We start from the raw sequence: 23,432 nt of genomic DNA, 5'->3' as shown, positions 1-23,432 counted from the left end.
ATGCTTTCCGTAAAAGGAGACTTTGCTTGTCGTTAGAGGCGACTAGCAGGATCGGGTGGTTAGACTCGATGACTTGGTTGATGCATGGATCGATGCTCGTGATATCAGTTACTGGATTTTCTGGTACAGACTCGATTATTTACAGACTGGCGTCTGGTTAGACTCGATGACTTGGTTGATGCATGGATCGATGCTCGTGATATCAGTTACTGGATTTTCTGGTACAGACTCGATTATTTACAGACTGGCGTCATATAGCTGTAATATCAGTGAGTGCGGCGTAAAACAACAAACAAACAAACAAAACTTATTCAATATCATATTGTCCAACTGCGTCACAAAAAGAACCATTGCCTAAGTATAACACATGCATTCACAAAACAATATTCTGATAAATATCATATGTTTTGTTATGGATATTTACTCTAGACCACCTTAAATATAAAGGAGCTATGAATAAACACACACAGCCCAAAACAAAACAAAAACAAAGAAGAAGAATAACAACAAACAAAATGCATTTATTTGACCTATGCATTCTCATGGACTTCTGTGATGGACACACGGCGATGTATATGTGTTGTGATTACTACTTGTGACCCTTAAGCGAATCACACATTTCTCCTGATATATCTATTGTATTCACAATATCATTCTCCCGAAGATGCATTTTTTAAGCCTTTATAAAATCCAAATTTAATTTTCCAAGATGATATATTGATGTTCTGGTGGGGAAATCTGTGTATTAGATCAGTTTGCAAAGTGTCAATAGCTTTGTTGACAGACCCTACTTCTGTATAATCGTAGAAGAAGTTGGTATGGGGCTGAAAAGACCTGTCTCTTCGGAAGTTGCCTTCATTGTTTTTGAGAGCACAGTCTACGTTAACTTTGAGCGACCCGTCGTCTAGGAAGTCTCCAATATGAGACAGCTGGGTCTTCAAGTCCCCCTTCAGGTCATCGTACAGAACGACCTCCACATCCGGGCACCGTAGCCAGTTGCTGTAATATGGCTGCCACTTCTTCAAACTATCCTCGAAGAATTTGTTCCAGTCTAAAATCCAAATCCAAATTAGTATTAGTTTGACCAAAACTAAAGCAACTGAGACTGTTTAGTACAGTTATGTTATCTTGGATGAGGTGTTATTCTGAGGTGTTATGACTGGAAACGAGAACAAGGGGAGAGGTGGAGAAGGAGTCCGTGTGTGTGTGTGTGTGGGGGGGGGGGGGGGGGGGGGTGTTCCGTTTAGGAGGGATGTGTAGTTAGGTGTGGGGTGAGGTTGGGTGTGGGGTTGGAATTGGGGGTTGAAGAATTATGGGGGAAAAATAAATTGGCCTCAGGTTTTATCACGCTGAACATGCAGGTTGCCCTTAATAAATGTGTAACGAAGAAACTGAGAATTATTCTTCCCCGCCTTAGAGGAAATACGGTTTCTTCAGTCGTTTGTCAATCTAATCAAGGGGCAGCTGACCATTTAATATTCTAAAGGGTGATGATGAGGATGCTGGGCGTTTTGTTGGAAACAGGACATATTTCAGCGCTGCAGACATATTATTGTTTTTCTTTGAAGGGATGAGCCAAATTATTTTCACTAAAAAACACAGCATGCCCATTAAACGATTTCTTTTTTTTTTAATTAAATCTGAGGAAACATTATGTTTTTCCAGGATTTTCGAGAACATATTACTTAGAAATATATCACAGCCCGACTCTCATAACCCTTCTCATTACCCGAAAATCAAATGGTTGGCCCCTGATAACTCCTCTTTTAGGATCCATTAATGGTGATCATTAACAAGGCACGTCATGATAATTAACATTATTTCCAAATGCGGCGTATAATAACATTCATTTACCCAATCAAGTACGTGACGCGTAGCCTTAAGTAGTGTGTTCTCTCTGTATTTTATAGTTTCAGGTCTACACCATATCTATAACCCCCCCCCCCCCCCCCCCCCAAGTGATGATTTGTGTCATGGACCTACGAGTAGTTTAAATTGTAGACGAAACAAACGTCATCACCATTACGACGTATATACTCACGTTGGATAAATGCTGACACATAAGCATATGCAACATGATTTCCTCCCGTATAGTATCGGTTAAACTCAGCCAGGAGAGTGTCGTACGGGTTCCTCAACAACAGGATAACTCTGTTCGTGGATTCCACTGAGGTTTTGGCTCTGGGACTGTAATCGTTGTGGGTCTTTACAACAATGGTCGTCTCGTTCCGGACAAACTCACCAATGAAGCCTTTCTCTAACAATTGTTTATCTGACCAGTTGGAGCCAGTTGCGTAACCTGTATACATAAATTGTCAATCTGTCATCTGGGACAGAACACCCATGGCAATTATGCCCTCTGAGACGACACAGGTTAACAAAACACGTGATCTATGACTCATATAACTGAAATAAATAGAGGATACGCCACTCGTGTAAATATCTCATTTCCCCCGTCACTCGATGAGAGAAACATGATATTTCACTGGACACATAAAATATCCTATTTATTATATGCTTTCAATGTAGTTGTCGCGATGAAACGCAAATTCTCCCTAACGAACATACTGAGACAATTCACCACCCCTTGTATTTGCGACTAAAAAAAGTAGTTTTGTGTTTGCAAAATTTAAAAAATATACAATAACCAAAAATATTTAGGGTCACGAAAATTCTGTACGATACATATAGATATGATTACACACAAAATCAACTTTAGCAAAAAGTATTCTTGAAAACTACGAGACCGCTGTTGGAAGCGAAAGAATACACGCTGATAAAGTAACAAAAATGGCGCCTTGCGAAGCGAACGGTCTCGATTGACGAGGTAAATGAGAAATTTACGGTTTTATAAACATTTTCAAGTGAATAACAAACGGCATGAAGTGATATTATCTCCATAAACGACCATCTGTCTTTATTTTGCCTTGTCAATGTGGAACTAACGCAAAAAGGACGTCATCAGTTTGTGAAGGGCCAGAGATACGATAAAGGGAGACAATTTGATGGGGGGTAACTCTTGAATGACAAATAGTTTCGTCAGCGTGTTCGGTTCACTGCGGTGAAATATCAAAGGTCATGTTCAATGAAATGAATATATCACTTTTCTCAACTTCAGAAAACTCACACTGAAATATGTAATAATGTTAAAACTCACTCACTAACTCTCACTGTACTAGCAGTACTGTAAGTTGTTATGTGCCTATACAGTAAACTACGGTTATAACGAACACGCTTATAACGAACTGACGGATATAACGAACTGACTTGATGGTCCTGACTGCTTGCTGCAGTCATGCTGTGTATGTGCTTATAACGAACTACGGTTATAACGAACTAAAATTAGTAGTCCCTTTGAGTTCGTTATAACCGTAGTTTACTGTATAACCATTTTCTGACAAAACTGCAACTGCCAGTTGTAAACTATTCAACACAAACCTTGTTACCTACCTCGATCAAAGTCCCTGAAGAATTGAAAACACAATTAAGGCTTACCACAACCCCTCGTTATGAAACATATTTTACCTGTCATCCTCTCTATTAGGTACCGAAGCCAGGTGTTGCCAGACCCAGGGTAGCTAGCCAACACTGTCAGCCTCATGGGCCGATCTATGAAGCGGGTGGCAGTCGGGCATGTGTCAGAAGCTACCGTCTCATTGTGTGATGTGTATCCCTGGCGCTCTGATGTGTGTATTTGGATCATCAGAATTATCAGAGCCATGCAACCAAGGATCAGCTGTACAGCAGACCTGCGTCGTCTCAGCGATAACATGGCCATAGGCTTCTGTCCTAGGCGTAGTTCCTTGTTAGAGGCGTCACCACTTGGAACATTTACATGTATGTACACTGCCGGCTAAAAGAAAGCATTTACTTGGAAATTGGATATGACAACAACAACAAAATTAAAAAGTTATCAATATTTTACAAGGCTCACAACACAAATATGATACCTGTAACAAATACATCATCGTTCAATAACCATTTCTTGTTCGTTTCATTTTTAACCACCATCAAACATGGGTGTATACTTCTTTTTGCCCTGCTGTTTACGCTTAATGCAAGACTGGGATTTATTGCTTTTACCATGATTATTATTTATTATTATTCATGTAAGAAACAGCTTAGTTTCTCATGGAGAAATGGGGTTTAACGTCGCGTCCAAGATTATTGCACTTATATAGCGACATGCATGCAAGTGTGTGTGTGTGTGTGACTGCTTGCACTAGTCCGGACTGATGCCGATTTATAGTGCTAGCTCACTGAGATACCATGCCGCAGTTTAACATGAATACCCCACTCAGACACAGTATACTGACTCTGAGCCGACCAGTCCTTGTTTTAGCCCCTTAATGCCGAGCGCCAGACAGGGTAACAACAAGTACCATCTTTTAACGTCTTTTGGTATGACGCGGTCGGGGATCGAACCCCGGACCTTCCGTTCTCCGGGCGGGCGCTCTACCATTAGACCACGGAGGCGGTCTCAAACTGTTTCAAATACATAAAGTAGATGACTTCCTTTAATTATACCTGTAGTAATCAATTAGGTATAGCTCTATTAACGAATTATTATTAGCATCATCTATGTACCGCCCACACACTACTCTCTCTTAAGGATTTACAATAATTGTAGCGCTAAGATCGCTTTGTGCAAGTGGGCCCAGATGTATTGCTTTGACAACAGTTCTTATACATGATAAAACTCTTATGGAGCCAGAACTCGTATTTGTGTCGGTATGTACATTTTTCTAAATGCATCATTGATTACTCGGTTATCTTATTTTGATGTTTATTTGATTGTTGTTTACACATCACTCAGCAATAGTTCAGCTATATGACCGTGGCCTGTAGGTAATCGAGTATGAACCAGAAAACACAGAGCTTGACCACCCGATCCATTGTCACTTTTGAAGTTCTTCTAGTTCCTTGTTAGAGGCCCTTTTAGGTTATGATGTACCATAAAACTACACTTGTTTTCTAGTTCCTTGTTAAAGGCCCTTTTAGGTTATGATGTCCCCAAAAAACTAGAGCCAGCTTTATTGCAAAAATATCCTTTCGTATACGAGCAAACCTACAGATACTTCATGTTCTGTTAATGAAAACACATGTACGACAGGAAACATTCAGTTTTTTACGAACTTTGAAAATAATAAAACCGATATTTTGAAGTACTTTATGAAATGTTTTCATCGTAAAACGAATGAAGAATCTATGAATGCAATTGTGCTAGTTCTTGTAATTTTGCAAAACTTAAGTCATAACTAAACTTTTATAAATAGCAACTTCACTTTCACGATGAGTTACACAAGCCTATGTTTATACTGTGTCAACGTTCCTATTATGATATAATAAAACACTCACCAAGCTAACGCCGAGTGTTACGCGTAGCTCCTACCTCCAGTAGTCATCGCCGAATGAGCTCAGTTAAGGGATGTACGCAAGACCCCATAAAGTTGACAACCTGCTGTTACGAATGCAATTGCACAGATAGTTTCACAGGTCTATCTTTGACACATTACCTTAACAATCCACTAGTAAAGGTGACCAATCTAATTTTATATTTCGGATAAGAATCTGCAGAGAATTTGATTGGAATCTGAGAGGAACAGATTGATACGATGTCGTGTTTAAGTGACAGTCCACGATGGTCACAAAGTTTTTAGCCATGAATGATAACTAATTTTACTTGGTCTACATTATGTTTACATTTTGACATTTGACATTTTGATGACTATGACCTCGGAGTAACATACCACTGATTGAGAATTAAGAGTGAGTGAGTATGGTTTACGCCGCAATATTTAGCAATTTCATGGCGGGGGACACCAAAAATGTGTTCACATATTGTACCCATGTCGGGAATCGAACCCGGGTCTTGGACGTGACGAGCTAACGCTTTAACCACTAGGCTTCCCGACCGCCCTTATCTTGTAAGATTATTATGTATGTGCACATCATTGCCTCTGAACTCTTCGAATTATTAATTGACATTATACCAGAGGATTAATAACATTATCAATATGTTTGATAATTTTAACTAGGTATAATTCCATGGCATATGAATCAGTTAAAATCTGATAAATGGTGCTGTTCAGAATTCGAGAAATGCGCTAGGTAACAGTTCTATATAACAACAGGGTATCTGACATGCAACTAAGACTTTCAACCAGAAAAAAAGTACTAAGTCTGTAGTATATAAAGCCATGACTTATAGAAGATATATACACGCGCAGAATACACACGCACGCGCTATGCGATGTAAACGAACCGACCCCAAAATATATGTATTATTTACGTGCGGATGGCACAACGACGTTAAATTTTGTTTTGATTGTTATGTTTTTCTCCGTACAATGTATATGGCCTATATCTCAATACAAATACACTTGGTGGATTCTATATTTTAACATGCGTGGCATGCGAGATAGGATCAGTCAGTTATTTCACGGGAAAACTTTTGAAATAGACATGTACCCATTCAGGTCTGAATTCATTTATCCCTGAATAAACGTCTTATTTATTTTGTTCAATTTCACCTTCTCAGATTGACTGAGAGAGAATTTGGATACTTTGGACCCCTCCCTTGAAAAAATGCTGCGTCCGCCCTTGATTCCGCCCTCGTTTGTCCACTTGGAGACAGAGATTATTTTAAGAGTGCTTCAAATACTTGATAGGCCTCGCCATGTCTGAAGTTCACTATCTGAAAGGGACAAGTCGTTTAATAATTTTGTAATCCAGTATGTTATGGACATGTTGCTATTTTGTGGTACTAAATCATATCCATTTATACATAAACTTGTAATCATTAAACACTACTGTTTGGGAGTTAACTGAAATATGATTATTTTGCAAAAATAGTTTAATGTCAGTGTTCCGAAATGAATTCTCAAATGCGGGAGAATCAACATGGCCGAAAAAGAGAAAACTGATTATATTGCAGATGAAACTTCCAACGTGTAAGGCAACCTTTTGATGTATTTCGCAACCTAATTATATTTTATGCCCATGCTTGGTTCATGCCTGCTTCATGCTTGTTGTCGATTAAATAAAACGAATTGGTATCGTTTTATTCAATATATCAAATATTTTTCTACGACCATTTAGTCTATTGATCTAAATCGTGTGTGCATTTGTGAAGGGCTTGATAACTGAGATCGTGATGTCATGCGGACTGAGTTGCACGTTTGTAAGCGATATGTGATCCTACTTACCGCTGTTTACAGTATACATATGTATATACTGATATAGTAAACATATAGCTATCGGGGTAGTCCGCACAGGTACTACGTACTCTACATAAATTGACGTCAGGTATCTTTCTGTATTCTACAGGTTTGCACAGTTTCAGCATTTTAATACAGTGTCACAGTAGGTGAATGCGTGAAGTGAATATGCTGATGCATGTGTGGAACATGTTAATAATATAATAGGGATATGTCATAGGGATGGATTACAATGACAACTAAATATTAACATTAAACAATGACATTAGCATGGTATGCTATATTTTCACTTTAGTTATTATAATGGATTGTAATGGCATACACTTTCTAACCTATACAATCAAGATGAAAAACATAAAATATTGTGGGTCGGTTTATCAATTATTCTGTTCCGACTATACCTTGTCTATTTGAACTAAAACATTGGTCTGTTTATATGGAATACCCAGCTTGACCATTATGTTAGGTTTTGTGGGCACGACCTTGCTACAACCGCTCCATGAGGCTCAGAGGATTCCTAGATCATAGATTGGGCAATTTTGTCTCTTGCACAAAAATATATTTCAAGGGAAGCAAATGTGCAATAAACTGTATGTTTATATAGCTTTAGTCAGATAAAATGTAAAAAAAATGCTCCAACTTTATTTGTGCTATATAGTCAATACACACACATATGCACGCACGCTGTTATATAAGTGCAATAATCTTGAACGTGACATTAAACTCCATTTTACAACATCTCACCCGTGTGTCACTGGGCATGATTGGGCCCAGATATCGGCTGTCCAAACATCACAATATTTTCATCATCCTTACCTTTTAGAAAGAGCTTGATGACAGTCTTGTGATACTTAGTAATAAATTAATTTAGCTGGAAAGATGACTTTTTTATATTCTATGACAGATGAAAATCATGAATTTAAAAAAACAGTAAGCAATAACATTGTGGTATGCTCCAACAGCCCTGAAGCTACAACTGAGAAAGCAGGATCCATCCAGGCAATAGACAGAGGATCAGTTCATCGGATATGTTCAGGACAGGTCGTTCTTACTCTGGCTATCGCAGTCAAGGAACTGGTTGAGAACAGTGTAGATGCAAAAGCAACAAGTGTTGGTAATACATGTACATCCTATCATTGCTATTGAATGTACCGTATGTGACGTAATAAGCATCCAGGGCGCTCTCAAAATTAGGAATAGGGGGCTCTTATTAGAATATGATTTTGGTTTAGAAAATAACAGAGTTGAAAGATCGTAAATTTCGTGGTTTATGCTGACAGCCTGAAATGATACAAAAGAAAAGTCTCTGCATATTATATACGACAGATATATTTTCCCGAATTTAATTGCCCATAATTAAGGGTGCATATAACACATGAGTGTGTATTATACACAAATAATTAAGTCTTGTGTACATTGATCAATTGGAATGGGTGCTAATTGGGATTGCTCACTAGCCAATATATTAACAAATATCGCCGTGGGCGCTTATTTGAGTGGGGCGCTTATTACATCGAATACGGTATATGTTATATGCCAGACCAATTTGATTACATTGTTTTTCAGATCCCCCTGTCACTTTTATGCTATTTTCCAAACAAAAACTTTAACAGGAAACAATTAAGTGTTGCAGGCTTTTTCATTAAAATTTAAGGTTACAATGACACTTTCACCTTGTCTGTTCTTTCCTGGTCTCTCAAGTAAACACTTGGAATAAATGGAAAGCTTTTTCTTTCGAAAACATGAAACCAAAAATATGGTTATGTCTTGTAAACAAAAAAGATATGGAATGGAAGAATTCAGAAATAAATTTATTTTTGATTTTTTAAACATGTTAAGACATGACTTTTATCATGTTTATTTATATTGTTTTCTCTCCTCCAGGTGTTTTGGGGAAACATTTGTAAAACAAGTATATATTTGTTTAAACCTCGTGAGCTTATCATGGTTGAAATTATAATTTCATTAGCTCAACCCATTTCTTGTGTAATACAAGACGTAACATTCCGCATGAACATGAGCAGGGTTAGAAACTAACAGTTTTTGTCTACTAGTCCTTATAATGATAACATATAGTAAAACGCTTGAAATGGGCCAATTTCTACTAGTCCTTAGGATACCTTTACTATTGGGCAGTTTGGTAAGGACTACAGGACTAGTGCCAATTTCTAACACTGATGAGGAACTGATGTGCCTATCTCTAGTCAAGGGATTGAAATCACTATGATATGTTCACAAAATATGCATAATTGTAACCATGTTCAGTTTTAGAAAGTGAAGACAACATATTTCCCAAATGCCTATCTTCAACATTGATATACTTGGCAGTCTCTGTCTCTAAATGTAAGAGTTATTTTTGTCTTGTATTTTGTCAGAGGTGAAACTGAAAGAGTATGGCAGTGAAATGATTGAGGTCAGTGACAATGGATCTGGAGTGGAGGAGAAGAATTTTGAGGGACTCAGTAAGTTGACCATGTTTAGTACAGGAGTATATCGTACACAATACTAATGGCTTCTGTAGAGCGTTTGATTTTTCTTTCCTGGCACATATCTACCGGAATCCGATGACTAAAGGTTCAAATTCCAGATTTTCTCCGATTGTGATTCTATTTTAGTGAGCACCATACCAGCGGTTGTTGGTTTCACCAAAGGGGTAAACATCTAGGACCTGAATTACTTAGTCTTATAACACATTGTGAGATAACATTTCTGTACACCTACAGACTCACTCAGTTGTAATGAAAGTGTCTTAACTTCACATACTGTAAACATCCTGCCTTATAGAATGTGTGGAAGGACACAGATTTCCAAGGGCCTGGTGTAATAATACTCCGATTCTATATTATTGCAGTATCAGAAAGACTTGTAATCTGGTTACTTAAAGACTGGTTACTAATGCAAATCTTAGTGGATATTTGATTGCTTGATTGCAAACAGGACTTGCTGCTACTCGTAAGTAAACATATTAACTTGTTCAAAATAGTTTTGAAATGTTTTTGAAGTGGCATCTAGCCCTACCGCCCTTGAAACTGGTTAGTAAAGAACACATTTGTTTGGATGATGTATATTTCTCCAACCTAGGTCGTATGCATAATGATCATGCATAATTCATAACAGGAAGTGATGTAAAACGCTTATTTCACACGTATCATACCTAAAAATAGTGATACTGCAATAATAGTGTTGTCTCCCCTTGAGTCACTAATGGCGCATGCTTTATTTACAGATCTTGCTAAAGGAAATCAGCATCAGCCAAGCCTAATTCATGTGTAATAAAAGTTGAACTCATGACATGATACCATTTTCTTTGAACATATTTAATAGGTTAGTAAGCATATGCCATTATGATCCATTGTAAATGAACTACTGCGATAATACAGCGTACCCTGCTACTTCTTTCTACAGCTCTGAAACACCACACATCTAAAATACAGGACTTCGCTGACTTGGTTGGAGTGGAGACATTTGGCTTCAGGGGGGAGGCTCTGAGCTCTCTCTGTGCTTTGAGGTTTGTTTTTTGTCAGTATTGACTGGTTTCAGGGCTGGTTACCATGGTTACAATCCTCCTTGACTTTGGAAAAAGCTGCCTCATATTGCTGCAGTTCTCGTTGTAAAGAAAATCTTTTTCCTGACATTCATGTTTGTTGAATTGCTTATTGAGATATTTTAATAGAAAAACCCTCTTGTTTTTTTAACAGAGAATCCAACAGAAATGAAGTCACTTTGGGTACTGTTTTTGTCTTCAATAGGTTTTAAAAACTGATAGGCAAATTTATTCATCTACCATGTATCTGAAACATATTGTCATAGACTTACTAAGTTTGGTAGAGTTTCGTCCCTTAGGTATGCCAGGATCTGCTTGTTATGAGCTTGTCCACATTAGATCCTTGGCCTGTTTGCCCGAGGTTCATGACCTTAACTAGTGTAGCAATGTCTCTGATAACTAGGTCCACCCGAAGAGCGGAAGGTCCGGGGTTCGATCCCCGACCGCGTCATACCCAAAGACGTTAAGAGATGGTACTTGTTGTTACCCTGTCTGGCGCTCGGCATTAAGGGGCTAAAACAAGGACTGGTCGGCTCGGAGTCAGTATACTGTGTCTGAGTGGGGTATTCATGTTAAACTGCGGCATGGTATCTCAGTGAGCTAGCACTATAAATCGGCATCAGTCCGGACTAGTACAAGCAGCCACACAAACACACACACGTACATGCACGTCGCTATATAAGTGCAATCATCTTGGACGCGACATTAAACCCCATTTCACCTCACCTCACCTATGATCATGATGATAACTGGAAAGCATATGGATCCACTAGTCGGGAACAAATAAACTGCATGTGAGCAGACACTAGTACCTGCATAAGTGAGGTATTTAAATGTATAATATATGATAATGATGATGATAATGTCATCATCATCATTTAGGGCTTTTCTCCAACAAAGCTGGCTGAAATATAACACGCACTTTCCCAAACCATGTTAAACCAAGCCATACAGTTCCCTATGTTGTGCTATCAATGTGGTGATGTCTGCTTCAGCAAGCTGAGTGTTGTTACCCGTCATGAGGAAGCGAGTGTTGGGACGAGGCTCGAGTTTGACCATCATGGAACACTCTGCAGCAGGGCACCATGCCCTAGACAGGTCAGTGTGGCAGTGAAAGTTTTCACCTCCCTATGACCGGCAGCTCATAGAATACTGTTCATAACTAACTGTTGCTGTTCAATGTCATTTTGCGTTTTTACATCCTTATTAAATATAGTTATGTTTTTCCTAGAAAGGAAACAAAATGTGCTTTTTGAAGTTCTCCATTCTCTGGATTGTAACAAACTTGGTCATGTCTGAGACTGTCTGCATATTACGAACATGTTGAGGTTACATTGATCGATAAGACAAATTGTCTAATTGCAATACTTCATCTGTTTATCCCGTGGGGATTCAGGGCCGTATTTATCAAACAACTTAGTTTTGATATAAGAAAAAACTTAAGCCAAAGTCTTTTGATAAATATGACTTAAGTTTTTCCTCTAAGTAAAAAAAACAAGAAAACTAAGTTTTTTTTACCTGACTTAATTTTGTGACTTATGTTAAGGGTCGTCAGAGAAGTCCAAATGGATTGGGTGGCCAGGCTTGGTGACTTTGTTGCTTGTATGTCCTTGGACCCAAATGCATGGATAGTTTTCACAATATCAATCACTGGATTGTCTTGTCCAAACTTGATTATTTATAGGCTGCCATCATATAGTAGGAATATTCCAGAATGCATCGTTAAATAACAAACAAACAAACAAACTTCACCTGTGTAACTGATCAACAGTGGCTGAATGAGGGACTGGTCATTTAGGGCCACCAAAATATTTGAGTCTCTTGGGTCTTGTCCTAAAAAATAGTAGATGTTTTCGGGGAGGGTCTTGACAAAACTTGACTTCAGCCATCTGACAGTGACATTACACTGGGAATTGAAAATTGGCAATCCAAATATGACACTGAACAAAAAGTAACATATATCGCAAAAAAATATAATTCCTACACTCAGTGACCTAAATCAATTTATGACAACATCATCATTATTACAATAGTACCTATTGTAGTCACTATTGTAGTCACTGAATGTGATGCTAGCAATGTCGACCTTGCATTCAAGCTCTGATTCTTCAATAATGTTGTAGTTGGTTTTTAGCAGTCTAACGCCTATTCCAATACAGGACATTTTCGGGGGCACGGTTGGTCCTGTCGTCTAAGGCGCTGCAATTCGCTGTGCAGAGTAGTGACCCTTGGACAGGCCAGTAACCTGTGATCATGGGTTCAAATCCTGATTCGCCCTAAATATGTTTCTAGGTTTATCAGTGCCATACCCATGCTCGTGGGTTTCACCAAAGTGGTGAAGACACCTGCATCCCTCTGGGCATTCCTCCCATATGAAGCTGACTTGCCATGATATAATTGGAATACTTTTCCAAATCACTCATGGGGGCATGGGTGGCCCAGTCGTCTAAGGTGCCGCGATTCGCTGTGCAGAGTTGCGTCCCTTGGGCACGCCAGAAACCTATGATTGTGGGTTCGAATCCCGGTTCGCCCCAATTATGTTTCTAGGTTTGTCAGCACCATACTCATGCTCATGGGTTTCACCGAAGTGGTAAACGTCTGAGACCTGCATCACTTCGGGCTTTCCACCCACATTAAGCTGACACGCCGCGATATAACTGGAATACTGTTAAAAGCGGCGTTAAACCAAACTCACTCACTCACTCACCAAATCACTCTTGCAATCACTCCAATAGCCTACTCCCACCTATTTCGATATGGAACAATTTCAACCAATAGTAAGAGCTTTTATTTCAGTTGTGTTTCAAATATGGTAATTTTGCCAGTTATTATTCTGATTGTTACATAGTTTACCTATTATTTCCAAGAGCCTGTTGAATTAACTGACAATGTTTCTGTCATGTCCTCAGAAAGGAACAACCGTAATTCTACAAAACCTGTTTTCAACACTGCCAGTGCGACATCGCGAGTTCCAGCGAAGTCTTAAGAAGGAGTTCGCCAAGATGATCCAGGTGCTAAATGCCTATTGTCTGGTGACGACCGGGGTCAGGATCTCCTGTACTAACCAGGCTGGGAAAGGGTAAGTAGGTTAATGGTTTTGTTATTTTACAAATATACTTATTCAAGAAATGGTACAGTGAAAATTATGTTTTTTTATTTTACCTTATCCTGACAAGAAGAGATAAGCAAATAAGTATGATTCAACATAAGTATAAATGAAACTTTATCATAAAATTCTTTTTCTACTTACACAAATCTAGTGATTTGTTTTTATATGATGATAAATAAAGAAGGATGCAGTTGGAATCCAACAAAAGAATCTATATACTTGTTTTTTTCAAGTTCAATTTCTAAATAACGAGATTTGTAATTTTTCTTCTTCATGTGTAATTCTTGTGGATTCTGATGGTATGTTGAAGATGATTACTTAAGTTGTAAAATGGATCAATGAAATGTGTAGGCAGAGACAGGTTGAAAATAATATACTTCATGTCAAAATGGTCATAACAGTTAATCAAGTTGGACATAAAACATTTCTTGAGAAAATTAGATGTAGCAGTATTTTGTGTTGGATATTAGTCAGGGAAATCAGTAGGATGAATTTTTAAGAAAATTAATGTTTTTGGAAGCATTTATTTTTGAGATTGATATCCAAAAGTAGTAATACTTTGAAATATAAATTATCAATTAGGTTAGACCACTTAAAACATACATGTTACTGTGGTACTGTCTTTGCAGGAGTCGGTCAACTGTCGTATCCACCAAAGGTAACACAACACTCAGAGAAAACATCGCCAACATCTTTGGCCCCAAACAGCTGCAGAGTCTGTTGGAGTTCAAGCAACATGAGCCCACAGAGGAGGTGTGTTCCTGGTTTGGGGTCAAGTCGCAAGCTTATTCTGAAGACCTGTTCAGGTAGAGTCTTAATTTTACTATCGTCGAAATACAATGTACATGGATATTTCATTTATCGTGATAAAGACATGAAACTTTGTATGGATAACAACTTCTCTGTTGATGAAGGGCAAGAAGTTTTGTTCTGTTTGTTGTTTAACACCACACTCAGGAATATTCACGCTATATCATGACGGTCTGTAAATAATCAAGTCTGCACCAGACAATCCAGTGATTGACATCATGAGCATCGATCTAAGCAATAGGGATATGATGACATGCATCAACCTAGTCAACAAGCCCAACTTTATGTTACTCGCCTCTTCCGAGGGCGAGAAGTAACCCTTGTAATGAACTATTTAGAAGTTGTTGTCTATATACAGTTTCAAGTCTTCATGTTCTTCGAACTTCTAAATGCCTGTCAAATACTTTATCTAGGTAAACTTTATTAGTCTTACTCTAGTTCCACTTCTGAAAACCCCAAATGTCACAAATTTGAAATAAATTCTCTTATTTATTTGACTTGACTTTAAGAAAGTGTTCACTTCAACAACAACATTTCCTTAACCAGATTTGAATTGACCTTCAGACTACAGGTTCAGTGTTCCCGCTGGCTTTTGAAGGCAACTCTAAAAATTACCAGTCCCCCCTAATTTCAGTCTCAACTTTCAACAAATAAAAAAATATATGAAAATTATTTGGTTTTAATTCTTTCAACATCATGTTCAGTGCAAAGATGTCATCTCTGAAGTAACTAAGTAAGATCTTTACGTCATCCACACAAACTTCAGTCACAATTTTCTCTCTCTCTCTTTTTAATATTTCGAGACAAAGTCGCTACAAATGGATATTTATAACCTAGAAATAGACCAGGGGAAACCCTGATGGTAACAGACAAGCTGACTTAGTTCGAAAAATGTACTTATATGAATATCACCTATGTTTTGTTCAACAACAAAGATTTATAAGGTTCTATATTTGCTGGTCCACAGGGACTGGCAGTCACATGAATTATCGGCCCAAGACTAATTTTACCGGTAAAAAACTGGTAATTACCGGTAAACGGGAACGCTGAGGCTGTGATACTTAATTTTGTGTTTGTGTGACATTTCCCATGTTCCATATGGCTAACATTAACATTTATTATGCCTTGTTCCAGTAATATAATACAATGTAGCATTTTATTTGATGATATGTGGTAAGTCGGGTGATAGAAAATGTACTTATGTATTAAATTTTTAAATTCCGTACAGAATAAAGACCTGAATTAATTCATGGCAATTCACATCATTTGTCATGATGTGTGGTCATGGTAAATTTGTGATGCATCAATACGTTAGTGAATCTTGAAACCTCCTATACTCTGTGTGTTGCAGGATCGAGGGCTTTGTGTCCAAGTGTGAGCATGGTCGAGGAAGGGGGAGTACTGACAGACAGTTTATCTTCATCAACAAGAGGCCATGTGACTCGGCCAAGGTAGCGTACATATCTTAGCAAATATGTGGGTAAAATTTGAGATAAGGATAATGCACAAGTACTGTCTATTCGTTACAAATAATCTACAGTTGAAACAATAAAGTGACGTCATAGCTCAATTGGAAAAAAATATGAAACATACTTGCTGTTATAGATTGAAAATGTTCTCTTTTTGTAACGTCTGTTTCATAAAAACTTTTTCATCAAGATTGTTTTGAAGAAATTTAGTTCAGTTAATAAACTTCATGTTTGGGGTGAGTGAGTGAGTATGTTTTCATGTCGCTTTTAGCTATATTCCAGCAATATCATGGCGGGGAACACCAGAAATTGGCTTCACACATTGTACCCATGTCGGGAATCGAACCCGGGTCTTCGGTGTGACGAGCGAACGCTTTAACCACTAGGGGACCCAGCCACCCTCATGTTTGGGACTTCTATCATGTCTGTTAATTGAAACTTTTCTCTCAGTTTTATTTTGCTTCTTGGCATATTGCCCTGAAAGATGTCTTGGTCATACCTAACTGCAGTGAAACTTCATTTAGTACCATTCCTAGTGATGTCCTCCGGGTTCATACATTTCTGGATGAATTAATGATGGGTGCAAAGAAATACTGCTGCATGAATATGTCATGTAGGTGTGTGTGTTCCCAACACTATTATCCTGGAGGCAAGTTTCCGGACTGACAGGACCCAGACTGACCAGGGCCTGTGGGGAATTCCAGAGTAGAACAGGGCCCACTTGCACAAAGCGATCTTAGCGCTAAGATGATCGTAACTCCCATACTTCAACATAGGCTTACAGCAGTCTTAGCACTAAGATCGCTTTGTGCAAGTGGGCCCAGCTAGGTCCCCAGCAATCTATGCTGGTTGTTAGAGGTGACTTAATGGATCGGGGGGTCAGACTTGGTGACTTGGGTGATGGCGTGTCTTTGTACATTGACTTGCAATATCCATCACTGTTTGATTATTTACAGCCCGTAGTCATACACATGTAGCTGGAACAACACAATACGCACACTAACCCGTTTTCACTGGATATCATGTACATTTTGCAAGAGAATAACTCTCTTGGCAAAAATGCCCCTCTACCAAGTTCCACAGAAAGGTTACTATGATGTAAAACCCTTGACATGTGTTGACTTCTGTGCTAATAGGATGTTATTGATTGTGCTGATGATGCTGAGATGCTATACATTATCACTTTCCAGTTGTCCAAGCAGATCAATGAGGTTTACCACAGCTACAATCGCCATCAGTACCCCTTTGTGGTGCTAACCATCACTATGGACAAAGGTCAGTGAGAAGTATCTTCACTACCTATTCAGCCATATATTAGCAACAGGAATTTGCATGATTTCATTTCAGATAGATCTGTATGCCACTCCTTGAGTCCTATAGTTAAAAATGTTTGTTAATTTCACTTCTAAACTCAAGCACAAGGCTTATTGTATCTCTGCCTGTAAAGTTCATCTGTCTATAGATTGACAAGATTACCTCACAGTCATCTGTATTCTTAATAAGGTATTTTCAAAATAGAAAATCATTTTTTTAAAACTGTTTAATATTGGCTTCTGATAATTGGCTTCTTTGAGTTCTTGAAAGTAATGAATAAAATATTTTTTTCCTGAATCATTCATATGACTTTAAGAACATAGGTAATGTTGCCACACCCATGAATTTCTCAATAGTTATTCCAGGTAAGAATAAATCTCCAATACCCAGTGCTCATCTCCAATGGGTTTCCGTGACAGAATAGGTCCCCAGTACCCCATACTTATCTCCCATGGGGATTACATTGCAAATAGGTCCCCAGTACCCAATGCTTGTCTCCCTGGGGAATACGTGGCAAATAGGTCCCCAGTACCCCATACTTGTCTTTCATGGGGATTACATTGCAGATAGGTCCCCAGTACCCAATGCTTGTCTCCCTGGGGAATACGTGGCAAATAGGTCCCCAGTACCCCAAACTTGTCTTTCATGGGGATTACATTGCAGATAGGTCCCCAGTACCCAATGCTTGTCTCCCATGGGGAATACGTGGCAAATAGGTCCCCAGTACCCCATACTTGTCTCCCATGGGGAATACGTGGCAAATAGGTCCCCAGTACCCCATACTTGTCTCCCATGGGGAATACATGGCAAATAGGTCCCCAGTACCCCATGCTTGTCTCCCATGGGGAATACATGGCAAATAGGTCCCCAGTACCCCATACTTGTCTCCCATGGGGAATACATGGCAAATAGGTCCCCAGTACCCCATGCTTGTCTCCCATGGGGAATACATGGCAAATAGGTCCCCAGTACCCCATGCTTGTATCTCATGAGGACCCAGACAGGATAGGTCCCCAGTATCCCATGCTTGTATCTCATGAGGACCCAGACAGGATAGGTCCGCAGCACCCCATACTTGTATCGCAAGAGGACCCAGACAGGATAGGTCCCCAGTATCCCATGCTTGTATCTCATGAGGACCCAGACAGGATAGGTCCGCAGTACCCCCGTACCCCAGGACCACCCTAGAAGATGTTTATTCATGCACTGATTGTACATAATGTTACAGAGAGTGTTGATGTGAATGTGACCCCTGACAAGAGACAGCTCTTCCTTCAGGGGGAGAAACTCCTGCTGGCAACACTCAAGGTGAGATTGTGATAGGCAGTGAGCATTTCTCTTAACCCTCCATGAGGACCAGGAAGCTGAATAAGTCCACAATAACGCCAGTGCTTGTTACAAAAGTCAGTAGAAATGAGCTGCCTGGTTCCAAAGTGGGACCTGGCTTATCATTGCTCAACAGTGTTCTGAATTAAGACCCATGAAGATCCGAGGTAGAATGGGTCTTCAGCAGCCCATGCTTGCCGTAAAAGGCGACTATGCTTGCCGTAAGAGGCGACTAACAGGATTGTGTGGTCAGACTCGCCGACTTGGTTAATGCATGTCATCTTATCCCAAATGCAGGGATCGATGCTCATAATGTCAATCACTGGATTGTTTGGTCCAGACTCCATTATTTACAGATTGTTGTCCTATAGCTCGAATATTGCTGAATGTGGTGTTAAACAGCAAACATCATCATCATCATTACATCATCTGAATGAAACATGAAAATGTTAAAATTTGAATATGTTGGGGTCCCTAGATTTAAATGCTATGGCAGCAAACCCTAAGTGCCAAGGTCCCCACTTAATTCATGAAACTGACTGTGCTGTCAATCGCTGTTTTGTCTGTTCCAGGGATCTTTTGCACAAAGTAATCTTAACACAAGGGCCCCGTATCACAAAACCATCTTAGCACTAAGACATTGCAACTTACATTTTGTAACATAAACTTATGACAGCCGTAGCGCTAATTTCACTTTGTGGAACAGGGCCTAGACTAGATTATTTTCAACTGCAATCAATTCTGACTACGTAATCAGACACTCTTCTTTATACGAAGTACTTTTACCACAGTTTGTCCAATGACTCCTGTCTGACCCTGTGTCTGTTGGCTCTGTATTGCAGACATCGCTGGTGAAGATGTTCGAGCCCACTACCAGCATACTGAAGATCAACACCTTCATGACTCTCAACACAAGCAGAGGTACACAGAGGGCTTAGTTTGAATTAACCACGGTTAACAGTAACACAATCTCATTAAAATCAAATCTTAGAACTCGCTACCATTAAACAAAGATCTGAGGACACGTCAGACCGACCTTTCGCGAACTTTGACCGACCAATGGAATGACTGACTAGAAGTCGACATTAGCGAATCAGAAAGCAGCTTACTTGTGCTTTACGGCACTAATGTCTAATTGGCGACTACGCTTCGAAACATATTTTGACAAATTCTCGATTAAAAAATTGAAACCTGAACAAAAGAACATTCTGGGATGGCTAATAGAAGGTCTAGCTTGTATGGATTCAGTTATAAAGCCCGTAACTATCGTTCGGAATACCCCGTGTTAAAGTTTTCGAGCCTGCATGATCAGGAATCACATTCCGACTGTTTCTTTCATGATCTGGTAAGCGACGCTCTGATTGGTCGGATGAAAGGTCGTTCTGACGTGACCCCTAATGGGATGTCCTCAGATCTTTGTTTAGCGGTACCGAGAACTTAGATCTGATTTTAATGAGATTGTACAGTAACAGGGATGTATGTATGATAGTCATAGCACTGAATCCACTTTCTGCGATGACGAGCAGGACTTGGCAATGCAGGGATGTCCAAGCTGACTTTTATTGAGCTGAAATGTCCGTTGTCATCACTGGTTTTCAGTGGTCCACTCATGTAATTTACATCTCCGTTTTGCTTTTTGCGCCCAATGTTTTGGTGGTACCGTATATCGCCATCTATCAAGCGACCCAACCCCTGTACAATCGATGCTAATTTATATACCCTGTGCATAAAGCGAATCAGAGTCTGGTTATTCTCTTGCATTCATGATTTGAATTTTAGGGTAATTTTGCAGTTTGAAGATAGAATAGGAACACATTGATGGGCGACTTGACATAGGGGCCTTGTCAAACAACGAACATTCTGAAACAGTGATGTGGTTTAGTTTGTGGATGGGTAAATGCTATTTAAACATGATGCAGAGACAGATTGATTAATGTTTGCAGTGATATTAGCATGATTTGCAGGAAACTTGAAGTAAATATCATTGGCTATTGGTTACCAGTGTTATAGCCAGTGTACCCTGAGCTGGCACACAGGCTTGCCCATTTATCTAAAATGTCTTATCACTGTGGATAGCTAACCATTTCACAGACATGTTGACAGCTAGCAGATGATGTAAACTCGTCCAGAGTTATCTCCCTTGCTAAAGTGCATCTGATAGGTGTTCAGTTACGAGATAATATTGTCATTTCATTGTGTCAACTATAAGAAGTTCGGCACTTCCCAGCAGAGTTTATGCAATTTGTACCTTTCCTATCAACAGGGTACATAAAAAAGTTTCCCATTCAGTAAGCAAGCCATCAGAAATGAGTACCAGTAACTGAATGCAAGAGATCCTATAGATACTGCCACTATAATTTACTGTGTTCAGCATGTACTGACATCTGTTGTTTTCCAGCTGACAAGGATGATGACAGTTCAGACACAGGCTCTGACAGGTAAATATCAGTTGAATTCAGTTCAGGAGATCAACATACTGTATTTTTAATGTAGAGCTAGGTTACCTGTAGATTTGAAATATCAACTGAATATTGAACCGAATGTGCAGGGTTTAGTTGTACACGGCATGTTATTAGTATGACGTCATACTGCTCATTTGGTATGATGAAACAGTCATAGAGAAGCGCCAAATTTGGTACTCTCTTCCTGGCTTAAATCTTTTGCCACACATACTTTGAATGTTATTGTGGCCACATTTCTGCATGTTGTAAGCTATAATAGTACATTTCACAATGTTCACTGATATTGAGGAAGAAGTTGTTCACTTTAAATAACAGCTACCGAGGTACTGCAGAGGTCAAATCAGCTGTTTTATTCATTATTATTGTGATTTGAAACTTCTAACTGACCAGTCAGAATCAGATATTTCATGGTAGAAATATAAATAAACTTTAAGAAGGGGTTGGTTTGAGGATCATTCCAGTCTTAGAAAGATTAAATCAGATGATCCAAATACTTATCTCACCCGCTAACTCAAGTTTTATGATTAACCTGTCTAAATTGAGCAATTAATGGTAACTGAAACAGACAAAACATACTAAAAAAAACTCTCTGTAAAATGTAAATTGTTTCCATTTTCTTCATTTGCCACTAATTCCCACTGGCTGCAGTCATGGCATTGGATTGACAGTCAACAAGTGGGGAGGTTTAGTTTTCCCAAAACTTCAATTGCTCATTATTCTCAAGTGCGCATTATACACAAGAAAATAATGGTACACATTTTCTTAACTTTCTGGAATTGTATGAAAGCATTTATACAATCTCATTAAAATCAGATCTTAGTTCTAGCTATCTCTAAACAAAGATCTGAGGACATCCCATTACGGGTCACGTCAGAACAACCTTTCATCCGACCAGTCAAAGCATTGCTAAACAGATCATGAAAGTGACAGTTGGAATGTGTTTTCTGGTCATGCAACCTTGAAAACGTTAACACAGGGTATTCCGAACGACAGTTACGGCCCATATGACTGATTCTGTCAAACTTATTCTATCGCTTCCATGGGATAATACAATGTGTGAAGCCCATTTCTGGTGTCCCCTGCCGTGATATTGCTGGAATATTGCTAAAAGCGGCGTAAAACCATACTCACTCGCTCCATGTTATAAACATTTGAACAGAGGCGGTGTTGCACAGTACGTGGGAAGCACTGCTATACCATCTCAACCCTATATTAGACATTCTGGAATGTTTGTTTGTTAAGTTTCCAAAATTTTAATCGAGAACTGTGTTAACATATTTTTTCAAGCGTAGTCTGAGATGGAAGTCGCCAGGTTGAAACAAGTGCACTAAAGCTCAAGAAAGCTGTTTTCTAATTGGCTGATGTCGACTTCTTGTTAGTCATTTCAGTGATCGGTCAAAGTTCACGAAAGGTCGTTCTGACGTGACCCACAATGGGATGTCCTCAGATCTTTGTTTAGCGGCAGCGAGAATTTAGGTCTGATTTTAATGAGATTGGCATTGATATAAATAATCTTGACATGGTAACGTAAGAAAAGTGAAGTTGTATCATTTTGATCGCTACACTTTTGAGTGAAGAGAAACCTTGTGTGTTTGCAGGTCGTTGCAGGTGGTCCCAGAAGGGCCGAAAATAGGAAAGGTTTGGATATTTTCACACTCAAGCATTGAACTTTGCTTAGAGTTTCGTACCAGGACAGCAAGCCATCTGTACTGATATTGGTAGGAAAGCAGCATTTAACTTTCTCAGCAGGACACTGCTGGCCCATTTGTGTGACTCTGCACTTTCCTGTGCAGAGTTGTGTCCGTTAGGCTTGCCAATAACCTATGAACTTGGGTTTGAATTCCAGGTTTGCGCTGATTATGATTCTTGGATTTTTCAGCACCATATCCATTCTTGTGGTTTCCACCGATATGGTCATCTTCTCATGATTTTTTCAAGAGCTCCTAACTAAGTGCCCTGGGCAAGCAAGTTGTCAAACAGAAGATATTTTGTTAAACATTGTCTTTATTGGACCTGTTATCATAGTAATTAATATAAGTTACCTTAAAAAGCCATCCTATTTGTTATAACTATACAGCATATGAACAGGTCTAAATAAATCCCTGTAACTAAGGCCTGCATCGTCTTTCCTCCCTCATCAAGCTGCCATTCCATGATGTAACCGAATACTGTTCATAG

At 39.1% G+C, this 23,432-nt stretch overlaps 2 protein-coding genes across 2 annotated transcripts in view; one reads left to right on the top strand and one right to left on the bottom strand.

The window, feature by feature from the left end:
* Positions 1–650: 650 nt before the first annotated feature.
* Positions 651–3,778, bottom strand: LOC139469844 (WSCD family member CG9164-like). Its single transcript, XM_071252153.1, has 3 exons — positions 3,526–3,778; positions 2,042–2,299; positions 651–1,051 (listed from the first exon to the last, which is right to left on the bottom strand). The coding sequence occupies exons 1-3, from the start codon at positions 3,776–3,778 to the stop codon at positions 651–653; spliced, it is 912 nt and encodes a 303-aa protein (XP_071108254.1).
* Positions 3,779–6,898: 3,120 nt separating this feature from the next.
* Positions 6,899–23,432, top strand: part of LOC139468747 (mismatch repair endonuclease PMS2-like) — a 32,608-nt gene continuing 16,074 nt past the window's right edge. The window contains exons 1-13 of the mRNA XM_071250873.1: positions 6,899–6,953; positions 8,183–8,334; positions 9,596–9,682; positions 10,626–10,728; positions 11,760–11,862; positions 13,674–13,843; positions 14,503–14,679; positions 16,035–16,134; positions 17,343–17,427; positions 18,695–18,774; positions 19,635–19,713; positions 21,191–21,230; positions 22,853–22,892. Coding sequence (XP_071106974.1) covers positions 6,904–6,953; positions 8,183–8,334; positions 9,596–9,682; positions 10,626–10,728; positions 11,760–11,862; positions 13,674–13,843; positions 14,503–14,679; positions 16,035–16,134; positions 17,343–17,427; positions 18,695–18,774; positions 19,635–19,713; positions 21,191–21,230; positions 22,853–22,892 — 1,266 coding nt within the window. The 5' untranslated portion in view covers positions 6,899–6,903. The remainder of the gene's footprint in view (positions 6,954–8,182; positions 8,335–9,595; positions 9,683–10,625; positions 10,729–11,759; positions 11,863–13,673; positions 13,844–14,502; positions 14,680–16,034; positions 16,135–17,342; positions 17,428–18,694; positions 18,775–19,634; positions 19,714–21,190; positions 21,231–22,852; positions 22,893–23,432) is intronic.

The sequence above is a fragment of the Haliotis cracherodii genome, unplaced genomic scaffold (assembly GCF_022045235.1).
Source record: "Haliotis cracherodii isolate W230 unplaced genomic scaffold, xgHalCrac1.p SCAF_2, whole genome shotgun sequence".
Lineage (NCBI taxonomy): Eukaryota > Metazoa > Mollusca > Gastropoda > Lepetellida > Haliotidae > Haliotis > Haliotis cracherodii.
The sequence above is the reverse complement of the archived record's forward strand: the minus strand, read 5'-3'. Positions and strand labels throughout refer to the sequence as shown.

What these genes read in the sequence shown, in the direction of transcription:
- LOC139469844 (XM_071252153.1), bottom strand. Translation starts at nt 3,778, where the DNA reads ATGGCCATGTTATCGCTGAGACGACGCAGGTCTGCTGTACAGCTGATC. An exon ending in CCTAATAGAGAGGATGACAG is followed by an intron (nt 2,300 to 3,525) that starts GTAAAATATGTT and finishes TTATGTATACAG; the next exon opens with GTTACGCAACTGGCTCCAAC. An exon ending in TGTGTCAGCATTTATCCAAC is followed by an intron (nt 1,052 to 2,041) that starts GTGAGTATATAC and finishes TTTGGATTTTAG; the next exon opens with ACTGGAACAAATTCTTCGAG.